Below are 18,310 nucleotides of genomic sequence, written 5' to 3'. Positions count from 1 at the left end.
GATGAAATCGCACATTATTAGGCTGGAAGCTACATAAGCAGCAATGAAGCTGTATGGCGAATTCTTTCATTTCCCATACATGAATGAAGTCCAGCTGTTGTTCACTTAGCAGTACATCTAGAAAATGGACAATGCGTTTATTTCACTGCTGCAAATGTGCAACAAATAGCCCTGAATCTACCGGCTACAGCGTTAACTGCTTTCTTCACTTTATATCAAAATGACGCGTTTGCGAAAACACTGCTGTATTCGGAAGTGCCTACGTATTACACATGGAATGCGAGTAGAAAATCATTTGAACGACGCAAACGAGGAGAGCGAGTCGACGGACAACCTGGCATATTCAAAGAAACTACGATAGGCAGACTGCACACTGTGCATCCCAATCAAGATGAATGCTTCTTTCTTCGCATGCTGTTGGTAAATGTGCCCGGTCCAACATCTTTCCAGCAATTGAGAATTGTCAATGGCGTTACACGTGCCACTTTCCGCAATGCATGTTAAGCTCTGAATTTATTGGAGTACGACCGACACTGGGATGTATGCATTAATGACACGTGCAACACGTCAAATCCAAATCAAATTCGTGCATTGTTTGCAATCATATTGACTGCCTGCTCTCCTTAATCTCCAACAGAGTTATGGGAGAAATATAAATCGCACATGGCTGAAGATATTTTCCGTTGAATACACAAGGAAAATTCAAATATGAACATGGATTTCACAGCAGAAATCTACAATGAAGCGTTGATAATGATTGAAGATTTGTGCTTAGAAATCACGAACAAAGTTCTCAATCAATTGGGAATGCCATCACCTGATCTGCTGCTGCTTCGTTTGATGTAGATTTGCGTCGTGAACAAAATTACAACACAGGTGATCTTTTGTCGTATGTGCAATCAAATATTCCTAAGCTAACGTTTGAGCAAAAAGGCATTTACAATCAAATAATGCAAACTGTCAATAACGAGATTGGAGAAATCTTCTTCTTAGATGCGCCAGGAGGAACTGGTAAAAAGTTTCTAATTAGACTGATTCTGGCAGCAATTTGATCCCAAAATGACATAGCCTTAGCTCTTGCGTCATCCGGAATAGCTGCGACATTGCTACCAGGTGGAAGAACTGCTTATTCCGCTTTGAAATTGCCATTGAACATGTCATTGAAACTCCCACATGCAACATTTCCAAAGCATCCGGCATGGGAAAAGTATTGCAGAAATGCAAACTTATTGCTTGGGATGAATGCACAATGGCGCACACTAAAACCGCTCAAGGCTCTTAATCGATCATTGCAAGATTTGCGTGGAAACATCAGACCATTTGGGAACGCATTAATATTGCTTGCAGGAGATTTCAGGCAAACATTACCTATAATTGCTCGATCGACACCAGCGGACAAAATAAATGCTTGCCTGAAATACTCTACTTTGTGGCGACAAGTAAAAGACGTTAAAATTAACTACAAATATGAATGTCCAGCTGCAAAACGAGCGATCAGCTGAAATATTCTCACATCAATTGCTGGAAATTGGGAACGGAAAGGTGCCGGTTGATCTGATCTCAGGATGAATTTCATTGCCTCATAACTTCTGCAATTTAGTGACGTCAAAAAAAGAATTGGTTAAAAAAAGTACTTCCCAATATTCAAACCAATTATAAGAATCACGATTGGCTGAGTGAAGGAGCTATTCTTGCGGCCAAGAACAAAGACGTCTACGAACTTAACAATATTATTCAGTCTAACATTCAAAGCGAGGCAGTCACATACAAGTCCGTCAACACTGTTGTGGAAGCAGATGAAGCGGTTAATTATCCAACAGAATTTTTGAATTCATTCGATCTGCCAGGGATGCCACCGCACGTACTGCAATTGAAAATCGACGTCCTAATTATCATGTTGCGCAATATCAACCAGCCAAAGCTTTGCAACAGCATGCGGCTTCCAGTAAAAAAAATTAATGACCAACGTTGTAGAAGCAACAATCTTGACAGAACCTTTCAAAGGTGAAGATGTCCTCATTCCTCGCATTCCTATGATTCCAACGGATATGCCATTTCAATTTAAGAGATTGCAATTCCCAATTCGATTTTGCAATCACCATCAACAAAGCTCAGGGCCAATTTTTAGAATTGTGCGGTTTAGATTAAGACACGGATTGCTTCTCACCTGGACAATTATATGTTGCGTGTTCTAGAGTCGGCAAACCAGACAATCTCTATATCTGCACAGACAATGGAACAACAAAAAATATTGTATACCCACAAGCACTGTGAAATTAAACATATTAGAAACATGCGCTTCCTCTTTTCTTTCTTTTCCATTTAACCAGACTTAGCCACAGCAACGCGTGGCCGGGTACAGCTGGTCCATAATAAGTGTCTTTGTGGAGGTTAAAATCTTATAAGCGCAAATAAAGAACACTGTGTTTAAAACAAGGTTAAAAACCATGGCTGAATCCATCTTCTAAAAAAATCCAAACCATACTCAATAAAAAGAACTATTTTTTTTACCTGCTACTTAACCCTGTGTTGTTTGAAGTAATGACACTGGTATACATTTTTATGTGATAAAAAAAGATTCATCTTACGATATCAATGATATACAGACTCAATGCATTTACGTTCCCTAGGGCATACAACAATGTCACAAGCCCAAACATATCTGACAGCGAGAGCAGTGTGTCAGCCTCCAACTCTATGATAGGAACAGAAAACAGTGGATGAAAATTATTGATGCAGTTACAAATTGTATGGCCAAGGGTATGATGCCAGTCCAAACTGTGGAAAAGGAGGGCTTTAAGCAACTGGTTAAAAAGCTTAACTCAGGATACAACGTCCCAGCTAGAAAATATTGTTCAAAGACATCCTTGCCAACGATATATGATGCATGCCACAACAAAATTTAGTTTAATCTTAATAACCACAAAGACAAAAACATTGTTTTTGAGTCACTGATTGAGAATTGCCTGGTTAACATGATGAGCAAAACCCACCTTGACAGTATGTCCATCTTCATGTGGGGGGGACGGGGTTGCCACACAAGTTAGCGTTTGGACTGGGTTACAATTTTAAAACAAAAAAAAAAAAAGACAGCACTCTGCCAGTATAGAAAGACAATGCCCCAGGGTTTCCTTCGGCAACAAAGAACAGTACTGGAGGTATCCCTTGAGCACTTCCATATGAGTTGTTCAGGTTTTTGAACACTGCATTAGAGCTGTAACAACATTATCGATAAAAAACGTTGGCAACAATCACTTTCATTGATGAGTTAATTACGTCTTTAGGCTGAGTACAATTGCGTCATTACTTCCTTCAGTTGTGAACACATTTGAAAAAACAGATGGTAAGCAAGTGACAGAAAAGACACAACAGAGATGCACAAACATTTGAGCAGGGCACATATGTTTACAGACACTGTGGAGGAGGAAGACTCGCCCTCATCCCTGTGTTATGTGATACAGAAACATAACACAGTGTTTGCTAGGCTAGGCACAATGACATGACTTCTGGTTTCAACAATGCTCTTTGATTTATTGGCAACATTAATATTAGTGTGTTTTGTGTGTGCATGTGATTGAGTGAATGTACCTTGTAAAATTTATGGTATCATTCAGAGTTTGTTTAGGTCTTGCACACTTATCCCAGAAAATGAATAACTTTACCCTGTGTCATTGACATCTTGATACTGTTTGCTGTTTATTCAGTGTTGGTCCCCTTTGATGCTCATTGTGTCTGGGATATTGTTGTCTCTATTCCACACAAAGGAAAAATATTAAAAATGTTTCTGGGTTATTAATACGGGTAGGCAATATAGCTTCAAAATTATATTGCGATATTTCAAGGAAGTTTGCAATAATGATATTTATGACAATATAGAAAAAAGTACTGAATAATGTTTTATCGATGATTGCAGCTTGCAGACAACAGCATTTATTAGTGCAAACAAAAGGGGCATTTTCCATCTGTATCAGAATGAACGGCAGCGTATTTGAGCCACAGAGAAAAAAATTAAGAAGACAGTAAAAAGGTCTATTTTGTAATTAGAGTGAAAAGCTTTAATCTTGAAATGTCCACTTTAATCTCATAATCTATTTTATCATTGAAGTAGACCATCGCAAAAATCATCTGAAAACTGACCCGGTTGAAAATCGCTTCCTATTTCTGGGGCTTCCTCCTGAACTGACAGCAGCAGCAAGCAGCAATTGCCACACAGAACACATTGAATGTATGATATTCCAGCTCTCTATAAACATTTGAAATCCTTAGATTTGTGTTTGATTTCACTGTCACAATGAAATGCATTAAATAATGTATGTAACATTTTACAGATAAATTAACTTAATTTAAATAATGAATACTGTTAATAATTACAAATGTGGGCGTGACATGGTGGCAAGAGTGTTACCGCTGCTGCCTCGCAGAGGAGTCACATATCTGGTGTTGCCTGCCCAGAGTTTGCATGATTTCCTGGTGGATTTCCACAGTGTGTTCCAGTTTCCTTCCAAAGACATGAAGGTTTTGGGGATTTGGAGACGCTAAAATGACGCTAGTGTACACTCACCTAAAGGATTATTAGGAACACCTGTTCAATTTCTCATTAAAGCAATTACTTAACCAATCACATGGCAGTTGCTTCAATGCATTTAGGGGTGTGGTCCTGGTCAAGAAAATCTCCTGAACTCCAAACGGAATGTCAGAATGGGAAAGAAAGGTGATTTAAGAAATTTTGAGCGTGGCATGGTTGTTGGTGCCAGATGGGCCGGTCTGAGTATTTCACATTCTGCTCAGTTACTGGGATTTTCACGCACAACCATTTCTAGGGTTTACAAAGAATGGTGTGAAAAGGGAAAAACATCCAGTATGCGGCAGTCCTGTGAGCGAAAATGCCTTGTTGATGCTAGAGGTCAGAGGAGAATGGGCCGACTGATTCAAGCTGATAGAAGAGCAACTTTGACTGAAATTACCACTCGTTACAGCCGAGGTATGCAGCAAAGCATTTGTGAAGCCACAACACGCACAACCTTGTGGCGGATGGGCTACAACAGCAGAAGACCCCTCCGGGTGCCACTCATCTCCACTACAAATAGGAAAAAGAGGCTACAATTTGCACAAGCTCACCAAAATTGGACAGTTGAAGACTGGAAAAATGTTGCGTGGTCTGATGAGTCTCGATTTCTGTTGAGACATTCAAATGGTAGAGTCAGAATTTGGCGCAAACAGAATGAGAACATGGATCCATCATGCCTTGTTACCACTGTGCCGGCTGGTGGTGGTGGTGTAATGGTGTGGGGGATGTTTTATTGGCACACTTTAGGCCCCTTAGTGCCAATTGGGCATCGTTTAAATGCCACGGGCTACCTGAGCATTGTTTCTGACCATGTCCATCCCTTCATGACCACCATGTACCCATCCTCTGATGGCTACTTCCAGCAGGATAATGCACCATGTCACAAAGCTCGAATCATTTCAAATTGGTTTCTTGAACATGACAATGAGTTCACTGTACTAAAATGGCCCCCAGTGTCACCAGATCTCAACCCAATAGAGCATCTTTGGAATGGGGTGGAACGGGAGCTTCGTGCCCTGGATGTGCATCCCACAAATCTCCATCAACTGTAAGATGCTATCCTATCAATATGGGCCAACATTTCTAAAGAATGCTTTCAGCACCTTGTTGAATCAATGCCACGTAGAATTAAGGCAGTATTAAAGGCGAAAGTGGGTCAAACACCGTATTAGTATGGTGTTCCTAATAATCCTTTAGGTGAGTGTATGTGTATGCTTGTGTTCACCTTGCGATGAGCTGATGCCTCCTCAGTGATTGTTTCTATCTCGCGCCCAATGCTTGCTGGAATGGGCGCATCCCTGGTTTGATGGATGTAATCATTAAACGTCCTTTTCAGAGATACTGTGTCAAAGTGTCCTCGGAACTTAACCCTTAAACCTTCAGAACCAGCTATAGTAGGTTCCCAATTCGATTTGCCAGCACACTGGAGCCAAGTATATTCAGCAACATACATTTGTTTAACTCCACAACCGACTACAGTCGGTTCCCAGTGTAATTTGCCAGAACGCAGTAGCACAGTATATTCGGCGACGTACATTTATTGAACACTACAACCGGCTATAGTCGGTTCCCAGTGCAATTTGCCAGCATGCCGGAGCTGATCAGTCAGTGCCATACATTTGTTAAGCAGCCAGCTCATGATTACTGCCGTCCTCTAGCGAATCAGCATCACTGTCCCAGGGATTCAGCCACTGCACTGGACTAACCTGCAAACATCAGTGATGGTCTCCGTGTGCTTGCGTGGAGCCAGTTCAAGCGCAGTTGGCTTGGTGACTTACTGAATTTCATCAATGACATCAGTTGCACCTTGTACATATAATAACAGATTGTTGCTGTAGTTTTTTTTTTTAAATAGTGACAGTGTGTAAAATAGTGACAGTGTGTAAAATGATCAGTGTTGCAGTAATTGTGATGCTCTTTGCAGGAAAAAAATGTGTTCCATTACAATTTCACTTTTTCTTGGTGAATTGTGAACCGTTCCAACACTGATATTCTAGCTCATTTTCAGATAATCCAGCTCATTTTCAGATAATCCAAAAAAGATGCAAGGCAACTGTTAAGTTTTGACAACATTTTTACTTTTTTCTTATAAGCAGCAAGTGTTTACATTTTCACTGAAAGTTTGTTTAGATCAGTGTTTCCCAACCTCGGTCCTGGGGGAACACTGTGGCTGCAGGTTTTTGTTCCAACCAGCTTCTGTTTTAATTTGGACTCCGGAGGGGTATTGCACAAAAGTAGAATTAAGAAAGCCAGGATAACAGAACAGTCGCGGCTTGACCTAGTTTAATCAGTGCATCCTGGCTTAATCCGTTGCACGTTTGCTGAGCCAGGATGAGAACGCGGATATGTTAAGCCAGGTGTATATAGTTTGGATAAATGCGCGTTCATGGTATTCTTAAAAAGATCACGAAATCGATCACAGAATCACCGATGCAAAAATGGACAAAACCCGTGCGGCATACTTTTCGCCTAATGAGCAACAGCTTCTTATGGAAACGTATGAAGAAGTGAAACATATAATATGTAAAAAAGGCAATACAGCTGCTGTAATAAAGCAAAGAGAGAATGCCTGGCAAACAATAGCGGACCGATTGAATGCGTAAGTAGTCCAAATAACCAGTGCTCCACTGAAACCCTCATAATTACAATTCAAGGAGTTACTTGTCATTTTCAAAAATAATTGTATACTTTGCCTTAAATGTGTCCAGTGGACATGCATTTAACATGAAGAATAATTGCAAACACTTACCCACTATATGCATCTATTTGATATATTTAGTTTATTTTATGTCTCTAATGTGTTTAATCCTTTTACTCTTATCTATTTGTATGTAGGTTTTGTTTCTAATTAATTTGATGTAATCTATAATCAGATAATTTGCTCTATTTTTATCCATCTAATCTATTTTATCATTTGTATCTTTCTATTCCTCTTAAAGAACAAACATGTCTGGCCAAAAAAGGACTTGGCAGCAAGTCAAGATTAAATACAAGAATATTTTGCAGGCTGGTAAGTGACTTGTTTGCTGAGAACATAGGTGACATGTTTGCTGACATTTTATTATCTGTGCTGATTTTAGCCATAAAAAAGAAAAGTCATATTACTGGTACGGGGTGGCCCTCCAACCCAAGACTTCACCCCAGCAGAGGAGCTGGCCCTGGACTCAAATAAAGGGAAGCCAGTGATTGAAGGGATCCAGGGAGGGACAGCCACTGACTCTGGCCCAGCAAGGGATACTGGCCTCTTCATACAATGTACATTATTGCCATACTACTGCGCATGGAAAATATTAAAATCCATTTATATTTTGTTATGTGGACTGTGTGACTTTGCTTTACCTTGCAGTGGCTGGTAACACTCTTACACTTTTGGATCCCCAGACTATGATTTGCGTTGAGTATTCTTTATTAAATCATTGGCTTTGCGTGTTCTGTCAAAAATATCAATACCAGTAATGAATATGGCAGAGGGAAGCCACATCTACAGCAGTGGAGTGCACTTCTGCCGATGATGAGACCGTGTCGTTGGACTCTAGAAGGCTCGAGGTATCATGTCAATTTTGTGGAAATGGACACATTTTTAAGTTTATAATAGATAAGAAGTCAGGGAAGTGGTACTAATAGAAAATATCATTTGTTAAAGGATCCTGACATTGGGCAGTCTGATAAGCAGCCTGGTAACATAGTGAGTATTGCCTAAAGTAAATTTACATTATGCAAAAATTGTGCTATGCTAACAAAAGGTGTTCACAGAATTCACAAACTGTCAGACATCTCTACACAACACATCTTAAGAGACAGATCGAGCTTTCAGAAGTCAAGATTGATGTGAACAAAAGAAAGCTGCAGGACATGGACCTTGACATGCAAATTAAACGCAAGACACTGAGGAAACTAGAACTGGAAATCCAGAAACTACAAACAGAAGTAAGTGACTTCAGTTCATACTGTAACCATGACTGTAACCCAATGTATTAATCATCATAATTTGTTCTGTCCACAGCTCCAAGCTGACAAGTGATAACAGCAAAATAATAAAAGAAAAATATTCCAAAACCATTGTGGTCTTCTACAATTTTTATGACTGTCAGGTACACTTTATAGTGATCGATCCAGTGAAGTGGAACTAGAATTTGGGAAGATAACCACAGTGTGTGCTACTGATGCCAAATAAAATGCATGTACACATGAAAAGTTATATAGCCTACATTATCCTTTATTAAGGGATGGGCTAAATCAAAACTAAATTAACTGAAATAATTTGCAATGTATTGTTCTCTAACAAGTCTACCATTTCTGTTATCTGGGAATATGGCAGCATTGTCCCAATCAACATCCAAAGCAACTCTGGGAGCCCTTTCTTTTCTTAGGCTGGCAATATTGTGCAGCACTGTGCAGGCAACAGTCACGCCGCATGCTCTGTCTGGGAAGACCCTCAGGTGGTGCAGGCACTGAAATCGGGATTTCAGGAGGCCGAAGGTCATTTCAATTCGAGCCCTGGTTTTGGCATGGGCATGGTTGTAAGCTTGCTGTGCTGGGGTTTGGGGGTCTGTAAGGGGAGTCATCAGAAATGTCTCACAGGCATAACCTTTGTCCCCCAGCAGCACACCAGAGAACTCACCTGTGAATACAAAACATAATTCTTACAAGTACTGTACTCTTGCTGTTCAAGGTGCTTAAAAAATGGGGTGGTTTACCTAGAGAGAGTCTCTGGTAAATTCTACTGGCCGAAAGATTCTGGAGTCGTGGACTGAGCCAGGCCACTTTGCCTCTAAATTTGTGATAAGGCAGTCAGCATCACAGATCATCTGTAACAATATATAGCCTATTAAGGTAATTTAATGCACAGAATAATTATGTAGCTGACAGTAACCATTACTTATTCTTACCTGAACATTGACACTGTGGAAGGATTTCCTGTTCACATAATCTCCCTCATGTGCCCCTGAGGGCGTTGGATACTGAATATGGGTGCAATCCACTGTACCAATTACATTAGGAAAAGCTATAACACAAAACAATGACTGTCATACTGTGACTGTGCTAATGTAACATTTTGTAGTAATCTGTTATTATTCATGTTACCTGCAATCTTGTAGAACTCCTCCTTGATGTGGATGAATCTTCTGTGGCCAGGAAGGTGATAAATATGTGCACAAGAGATTTCAATGCCAGACTTACTTTTCTTATTGTGCGGCAAATAGTGGCTTTATTGAGGTTTTCTGCATCACCGACAGAATACAGAAACATGCCACTTGCAAAGAATCGCAGTGCTATGCAGACCATCTGTGGGACAGTGAGAGCATGGCTCCGTGCGGTCCTGTGCTGTATGTTTGGACCCAGCAGCCTACACAAATATCTGATGCCATCACTTGAGAATCTGTACCTCTCAGTCAGATATTCGTCTGAAAAGGCCAATGGGTCTGCCCTATCTCGAAGACTCTTTCATGCCTGAATGCTCGTCTGAGTATTAAAACTTCCTCATCAACTACATCATTCAACAAAGGGCAAGCCATTGTGGATAGGAAACACACAAATCTTTAGTCTATATATACTACGTATTGACCTCGTTACGGACTTAATTGAAACCACATTTGCAAATTGAGGAGCCATTTCTTATCTCATCAACTGCAATAAAATATAATATATTGATATTTTTTATCATTCAACAATACATTTCTACTGTATACTTGCATATATAGATATACATAGTCTATATTCTATTTCTCATATTGTATAGTATAGTTCTTTTGCACTGTGTTGGCATTCATTGTGGACAGCAAAGTAATAATTGCTCAGGAAAATGTGCTTTCCTCACTGGGTGTTTTAAATCTCTTTAAATCTCGAATAATATATATATTCATCAAACCTCTGACAGTGAAATGAACAGCAGTTTTCAATAATAACTAAAATAACAGTACGCATAAATAGATGAATGACAGTATATCTAGTTTTTTAATGCAGGACCATGAAATGACTAAAACACATTAATATCTAGTAGGATTTAGGGAGGAACTAGCCGATAAATCACTAAGATTAATCTTAGCCTGGTTGTTAGCCTGCTCTGGAGCAGGCTAGCTGCAAAGTGTAAATCTCCATAGTAACTTAATGTAGATTAATTTAGCCTCCCTTCATGCAACCGAGTCAGGGCTAAATTCAGCCCGGATAACCAGAAAATCCCAGCTTAATTCCTTATCTTGGTTTTGTGCAATACCCCCCTGGGCTAATTAAGTGATGTGTTATTTCCCAAGTTCTGTGTTTTGGGAACAATATAGAAATTAGAAAACTAAGTTTGGTTATAAAAAAAAACAAAAACACAATTATATATAAAAATGTACCAAGCAGTTATATGGGAATAATGTATTCTTTTCTTTTTAACAATATTTTCATCTTGATTTTCATTCTGCTTTTCTAGGTGTTCTAATTGTTTAATTAATCCATTATTTATTAATTAGTGGGTCTGATGCTAAAGTAGTTCCAGCATTTGATTATTCAATGTTGTTTGCCAGCGAGTCTACTCTGCTCAGTTTTAATTGTCATTAATAAGATACAACGAAGGGGAAAAAATGCACAGAGAAAGGGCAAAATATAATGAAATCAATAAAAGAGAGTTAAGCATTTAAATCTATAGCAAAAGCAGAAATATTTCTAAATGTCTTATAAATGTAAAAATCATGCTGATGTGCTTTTCTGAATGTAGAATAAAAGAAAAATAATACCAGATAATTAAATTAGATCAGTGTTATCAGGTGTTGCCAATGATTAGGGATCTGGTTGGAACAAAAACCTGCAGCCACAGTGTGCCCCGAGGACTGAGGTTGGGAAACACTGGTTTAGATTACTACTGTTTGTTTACATTTGTACTTGACAATTAGGTGACAAAATTGTGCAGGCTCCTGAAGAGTTACAAGGTTAAGTTACTTTAGTTATATGTTAATACTTTTACTTAAGATTTCCAGGGAAAACACTACCCAAGCTACTTTTGTGTTTACATTTGACTTATGCTGTGTCACTGTATAGTGTATACAATGCTGTGTCACTACTATTGAAATATAATGCTGCTTATGGCAATGGATTCACATTTTGAATTATATAGTCATCAATCACAGTAGCTCATTGAAAAAGGAGGATGGAAAACTCATTTTTTTTGCACTAATAAATGCTGCTGCCTGCAAGCTGCAATCATTGATAAAACATTATTCAGTATTTTTTTTCTATATCGTCATAAATATTATTATTGTAAATTTCCTTGAAATATCATGATATAATTTTGAAGCTATATTGCCCACCCCTAGTAATGACCCAGAAATATTTTTAATATTTTTCCTTTATGGAGAACAGAGACAACAATGTTCCAAACACAATAAGCATCAAAAGGGACCAACACTGAATAAACAGCAAACAATATCAAGATATCAATGACACAGGGTAAAGTCATTCAGATTCTGGGATAAAATGTGCAAAACCTAAACAAGCTCGGAATGGTACCATAAACTTTACAAGGTACACACTCACTCACTCGCACGCACGCACAAACACACACAAAACACACTACTATTATTAATGTTCCCAATAAATCAAAGAGCATGACTTTGAAACAAAGGCAGGAAAACAGAGTATCCAGTTAAAAATGTGAGATCAATTATGGAAATAACATCAAAACTATGTACAGGCAGAAAATGTGCCCAGAAAAGAACTCTTATCCCAAAATCCAGTAGATAGGAGTAATAACCACCAAGACAATGTTTAATATGGAAATTAAAAGGATTAACATGAATAATGTGAAGAAGCATAAATGTAACAATGTGCAACTACAGTAATCCCTCGCTATATCGCTCTTCGACTTTCGCGGCTTCACTCTATCGCGGATTTTATATGTAAGCATATCTAAATATATATTGCAGATTTTTCGCTGGTTCGTGGATTTCTGCGGACAATGGGTCTTTTCATTTCTGGTACATGCTTCTTCAGTTGGCTTGCCCAGTTGATTTCATACAAGGGATGTTATTGGCGGATGGCTGAGAAGCTACCCAATCAGAGCACAGCGGTTAAGTTCCTGGGTGCTGACTGGCTTAGCGACGGAGAGCAGCATTCGATTTCACTTTGCGTTAGCCAGCATCTCGTGTCTTACATTCAGCATCAACGTGTTTCGCTGTGATTATCTTTGTGCGTAGTTAAACCCTTCGTTATCTATCTAAAATGATCTGCTCCTGCTACTGCTTCCGGGGCCGTGCCCAAGTCCATAGTCGCCTGAAGAGGCTCCTTTAGAAGAGCTGTAACACTCTCCTTTGTTGTGCAGTAACATTTATCTCATCGTTATCGGACAAGTCGTCGTGTCATTGTTGGAGAGTACCCATAACTAATTTTCTACATACTTAGCACATTTAGGTATGTTTAGTGTGACTGTACACACATTTTATACAATTTTTCTTGCATTGAACGTATTTATTGCTGCCTACCTGTCTATCGTAATGGCTGTAACATATGTGATATCAGAGATGCTCAATATCTTTAAAATAACATTTAGATTTCATTTATATTTACATGTTGTAGATTTTTCATTTATTTTTATATTATCTAATCAATTACAATGTGTTTTAAACTGTATTATGTATTAAATAAAACTTCTCAATGATGTACAATACGTATGTTTGTGCGTAGTATATAAGTAGTGTGTTTACAGACATAATTTCAACGAATCTTACCTAATATCTAAGAGAATATAAAGGGCTTATGCTGTATGTGCAGGAAATGTTTATATAAGAGTGTGGGAGAGTTTATAAGGGCTTAAGATATATAAAAATAACCATATAAACATATGGTTTTTACTTCGCAGATTTCCACATTCACGGGGGGTTTTGGAATGCAACCCTCGCGATTGAGGAGGGATCACTGTATTATAATATTGTCCAAAAGTCCTTATGAAAGACACTTTATCAGGAACACATTAATTGACATAATATATTGAGCACCATAATTAAGGAAATACTGTAGGGTATTACAGGACCCAAAGCCAGCAACAAAGGATGCACAAACCAGTGTTTTTCTCTGTGCTGGTCCAAAGCCCAGATAAATGCAGAAAGTTACATCAGGAAGGGCATCCGGTGTAAAATTTTGCCAGATCAATATGTGGACAACAATACAGATTTCCATACCAAATTAGTTGCGGTCCAGGTTAACAATGGCTGCCACAACAGCCAACAGGGTGTGGGGAGAAATTGGGCTACTGTTGGACAAAGAAAAAGAAGAGGAGGAAGGTATGTCCTGAGGCAGGAGAAGAGCAAGAATGTTAAGAGAATGGAAGCGAGGGTAGGAACTTTGAATGTCGGCAGAATGACTGGTAAAGGGACAAAATTAGCCATTATGAAGGAGAAAAAGAAGACTAATATATTGTTAATGCAAGAGACAAGATGGAAGGGGAGTAAGGCCAGGTGTATCAGGGGCGGGTTTAAATTGTTCTACAATGGTGTGGATGGAAGGAGAAATGGAGTATGGGTTTTCCTGAAAAAAAAAAACCCAGTATGTCAAAGAGTGTTTTGGAGGTGAAGAATGTTAGACAGAATGCCGATTATAAAGCTGGAAATTGATGGTGTGATGAAGAATGTTATTAGTGCATATGCGCTGCAATTTGGATGTGCAACGGTTGAGAAAGAAGATTTATAGAGTGAGTTGGATGAAGTGGTAGAGAGTGTACCCAAGGAAGAGAGAGTGGTGATTTGAGTGGATTTCAATGTACATGTTGGTGAAGGGAACAGAGATGACAAGGGGGTGATGAGTAGGCATGGTGTCAAGGAAATGAATGAGGAAGGTCAGATAGTAGTGGATTTTGAAAAAAAAATGGACATGGTTATGAATATATATTTCAAGAAGAGAGATGAACACAGGGTGACTGTATAATAGTGGAGGAAGATGAAACACAGGTGGATCATATCCTGTGCAGGAGTGTCAGTGTAAAGGAGACTGGAGACTGCAAAGTGGTGGCAGGGGAAAGCGCAGTTAGGCAGCATAGGATGGCGGTCTTTAGGATGCCGATGGAGATCAAGAAGAGGAGGAGAGTGAGGGCAGAGCCAACGATTAAATAGTGGAACTTGAAAAAGTAAGACTGTAAGGTGAAGTTCAGGTAGAGGGTAAGACATGCAGAAGGTGGCAGTGAAGAGTTACCAGATAGCTGGGCAACTATAGCAGAAGTGGTAAGGGAGACAGCTAGAAGGGTGCTTGGTGACTTCTGGACAGAGGAAGGAGGACAAAGAGACCTGGTGGTGGAATGGAGAAGTACAGGAGAGTATACAGAGGAAGAGGTTGACGAAGATGAAGTGGGTTTGTCAGAGAGATTAAGAAAGTACATAGGAGTACAAGGAGATAAGGCGAAGAGAGGGTTGGTGAAGGATACAGACAAGATTTATGAGGAGTTATGTGAGAAGTTGGATACCAAGTGGAGAGAAAAGGACCTGTACTGATCAGCTAGACAGAGGGACTAAGCTGGGAAAGATAAGCACCAGGTTAGGGTTATAAAGAATAATGATGGAAACCTACTCACAAGAGAGGAGAGTATGTTGAGCAGATGGAAAGAGTACTTGAGAGGTTGATGAATTAAGAGAGAGAGAAGGTCAGATGATGTGGAGATAGTGAACCTGGAAGTGCAATGGATTAGCAAGGAGGAGGTATATCATCTATGAAGAGGATGAAGAATGAGAATGGGAAGACTGTTGGAACAGATGACATACCTGTGTAAGCATGGGAGCGTTTAGGAGAGATGGTAGTGCAGTTTTTAAACCAGACTGTTTAATGTGATCTTGGAAAGTGAGAAGATACCTGAGGAGTATACTGCTATCAATTTTTAAGAATACAGGTGATGTGCAAAATTGTAGTAACTACAAAGGGATAAAATTGATAAGAGTATTAGAATCTAGGTTAAGAAAGAAGGGGATGATTAACGAGCAGTAGTTTTCATGCTGGGAAAAAGCACCCCAGATGTGATATTTACTCTGAGGGTATTGATGGAGAACTATAGAGAAGGCCAAAAGGAGTTGCATTGTGCTTGTGATCCTAGAGAAAGCATGTGATAGGGTGCCTACAGAGGAGCTATGGTATTGTATAAGGAAGTCAGAAGTGGCAGAGAAGTATGCAAGACTGGTACAGGATACGTACAAGCGAAGTGTGATTGGAGCGAGGTGGAGCTGGGGTTACAGAACCGATCCCTGAAGTAACGCAGCTCGTCAGCAACAACAAGCCAGCAGATGATCAGACTGCAACTCCTTAGTGTGTGTTCAGCCCCCTCTTCACAACACGAGCAGCGTTATACGTCTTGCGAGAAAGAGATTTAACCACGCCCGGGGCCGGAAATAAAGGACAAGTATTGTTTTTACAAAAGTTTTAAAGTAAAAGTGAAAATAATGCATATGTAACAATTCCCATGAAAACACCAATCTCTTTAAATTGTATATCCGGTAAACCAAACCTGGGGATGGGCGAGCAACGCACCCTAGTTTTCACAAAATATATAAGATACATACTTACTCTGAAAAGTAATCCATAAACCGATTAGGATTCTCTGATGCAAGCAATAGTTGTCTTTGGTGAGATTCTGAAGAACAGTGGCATTTGAACCCATTCTGTCAGAAAATAAATATATGCACAAAGTAGACATATTACAATTTGTTTGTCTATAAGCACAATACATTATTTACCAAGCAATAATTCTGTGTTCAAGACATAATATTATTTCATGTACTTGATTAAATCAGAGACACAGGAGCCAAAAGCCTATCCAAGGTGAAACAAACAGAAGGCAAGAACCAGCTCTTGACTGCCCTTAAAAATGGTCCACTGAATATAAATATATATATATATATATATATATATATATATATATATATATACACACACACACACATACTGTATGTATATATATATATATATATATATACACTGTATGTATATATATATGTATATACTGTATGCATATATATATACTCTATATATATACACATAGATAGATACATAGATAGATAGATAGATACTTTATTAATCCCAAGGGGAAATTCACATAATCCAGCAGCAGTATACTGATACAAAGAAACAATATTAAATTAAATAGTAATAAAAATGAAAAGAATTAAAATAAAATTAATGTTCGCATTTACTCCCGGTGGAATTGAAGAGTCGCATAGTGTGGGGAGGAACGATCTCTTTAGTCTGTCAGTGGAACAGGACAGTGACAAAAGTCTGTCACTGAAGCTACTCCTCTGTCTGGAGATGACACTGTTAAGTGGATGCAGTGGATTCTTCATGATTGACAGGAGTTTGCTTAGTGCCCGTCGCTCTGCCACAGATGTTAAACTGTCCAACTTTAATCCTACAATGGAGCCTGCCTTCTTAACAAGTTTGTCCAGGCGTGAGGCGTCTTTCATCTTTATGCTGCCACCCCAGCACACCACCGCGTAAAAGAGGGCACTCGCCACATCTGCAGCATCTTACTATATACTGTATGTATGTATGTATTATATATGTATATATATATATATATATATATACACACACACACACATACTGTATGTATGTATGTGTATATATATATATATATATATATATATATGCACACACATTTAGATTTATGGTATTGTTACAAATATTAACAAATTAATTTCTCATCCACCTCATTAAAAGGGCAAGTTGTCTGTGTATCTATGTGTCCATCCGGTTGCTATGTATCCATCATTCAAACAGATGGAGCATCACAAACATTTACAGAAATAAAATTAATCGGATTTGTCATTCCAACAGATTTTTTACTACAAATGTTTGTGATGCGCCATAATTGTCTCTTGGGGTTTAAAAAAAATTTAAAAAATACATCGGTTGTGATGACAAATACAATGCATTTTATTACTACATGCGTTTCAAAGTACATTCCAATAAATAAGTGCACAGCAAATGTTAATGCTGAGGTCTACATTGATTACAACCAGTCTTAGCACAGCTGGTTTCATATATTACAATACATGCAAAAGATAACCACCTATTACTATTATGTTTCTGGAAAGGTAACTTAACTTATAACTCTATGTTCATTTTGTCTCCCCAACATTGCGGTCCTTTTATATTGCAAGGACTTGAAGCAGACTTCTCAGGCGACACTGTCAAGTATTGGTATTCTATCCCATGTTAATATGACTAAAGCAGGCTGTTTGAGGCTTTATGGACGAAACCGTGAAAAGAAATATACCGAATTTTACTTAATTTCGTACGCAAAGTTTTACGTCTTTAAATTTCATGGCGTTATTAATTAATACACGAATTATAAAATAAAAGTAACATTTTTCACGACACACTTTTATTAAGAACATACATAATATGTACGCACCTCGTCTCGACACTGCTTCTGACACATTTGACAGTACCATCTTAACTTCTGCAAACCCTTAGATTTTATTCTGTTGGCAATAGCCTTTGGTGTCAAGAACTCCGCTTTCCCCATCTACTCTTTCTTTTTGCACAGGTCCTGTTAAAAATACAAATTAGCCTCTGGAAACAAATCTTAAAATGGTGTTACTACTGACAGATACTCATAATTTTACAAGAAATCAACATCTTAAGCATTCCAAATAAGAAAAAAGACCAGGTCTCAGTACAACATGCAATACTGCTACTTAGTACATGTATTTCCGGACTGAGTGCCCTCTACCCTTTCATAACGTCATACACTAGGACCCGTTCATAATTATTTGAAAGTATCGCGAGAGT

General features: G+C 38.7%; 1 protein-coding gene across 1 annotated transcript in view; it reads right to left on the bottom strand.

The window, feature by feature from the left end:
* The window catches only part of kin (Kin17 DNA and RNA binding protein), an 82,903-nt gene extending 64,628 nt beyond the window's left edge, over positions 1-18,275 (bottom strand). The window contains exons 1-2 of the mRNA XM_039761318.1: positions 17,931-18,275; positions 16,085-16,179 (exon numbers count right to left, since the gene is read on the bottom strand). Of these exons, the coding sequence (XP_039617252.1) occupies positions 16,085-16,179; positions 17,931-18,044 (209 nt within the window). The 5' untranslated portion in view covers positions 18,045-18,275. The remainder of the gene's footprint in view (positions 1-16,084; positions 16,180-17,930) is intronic.
* Between the last annotated feature and the right edge of the window lie 35 nt (positions 18,276-18,310).

This window comes from Polypterus senegalus, chromosome 8, assembly GCF_016835505.1.
Source record: "Polypterus senegalus isolate Bchr_013 chromosome 8, ASM1683550v1, whole genome shotgun sequence".
Lineage (NCBI taxonomy): Eukaryota > Metazoa > Chordata > Cladistia > Polypteriformes > Polypteridae > Polypterus > Polypterus senegalus.
The sequence above is the reverse complement of the archived record's forward strand: the minus strand, read 5'-3'. Positions and strand labels throughout refer to the sequence as shown.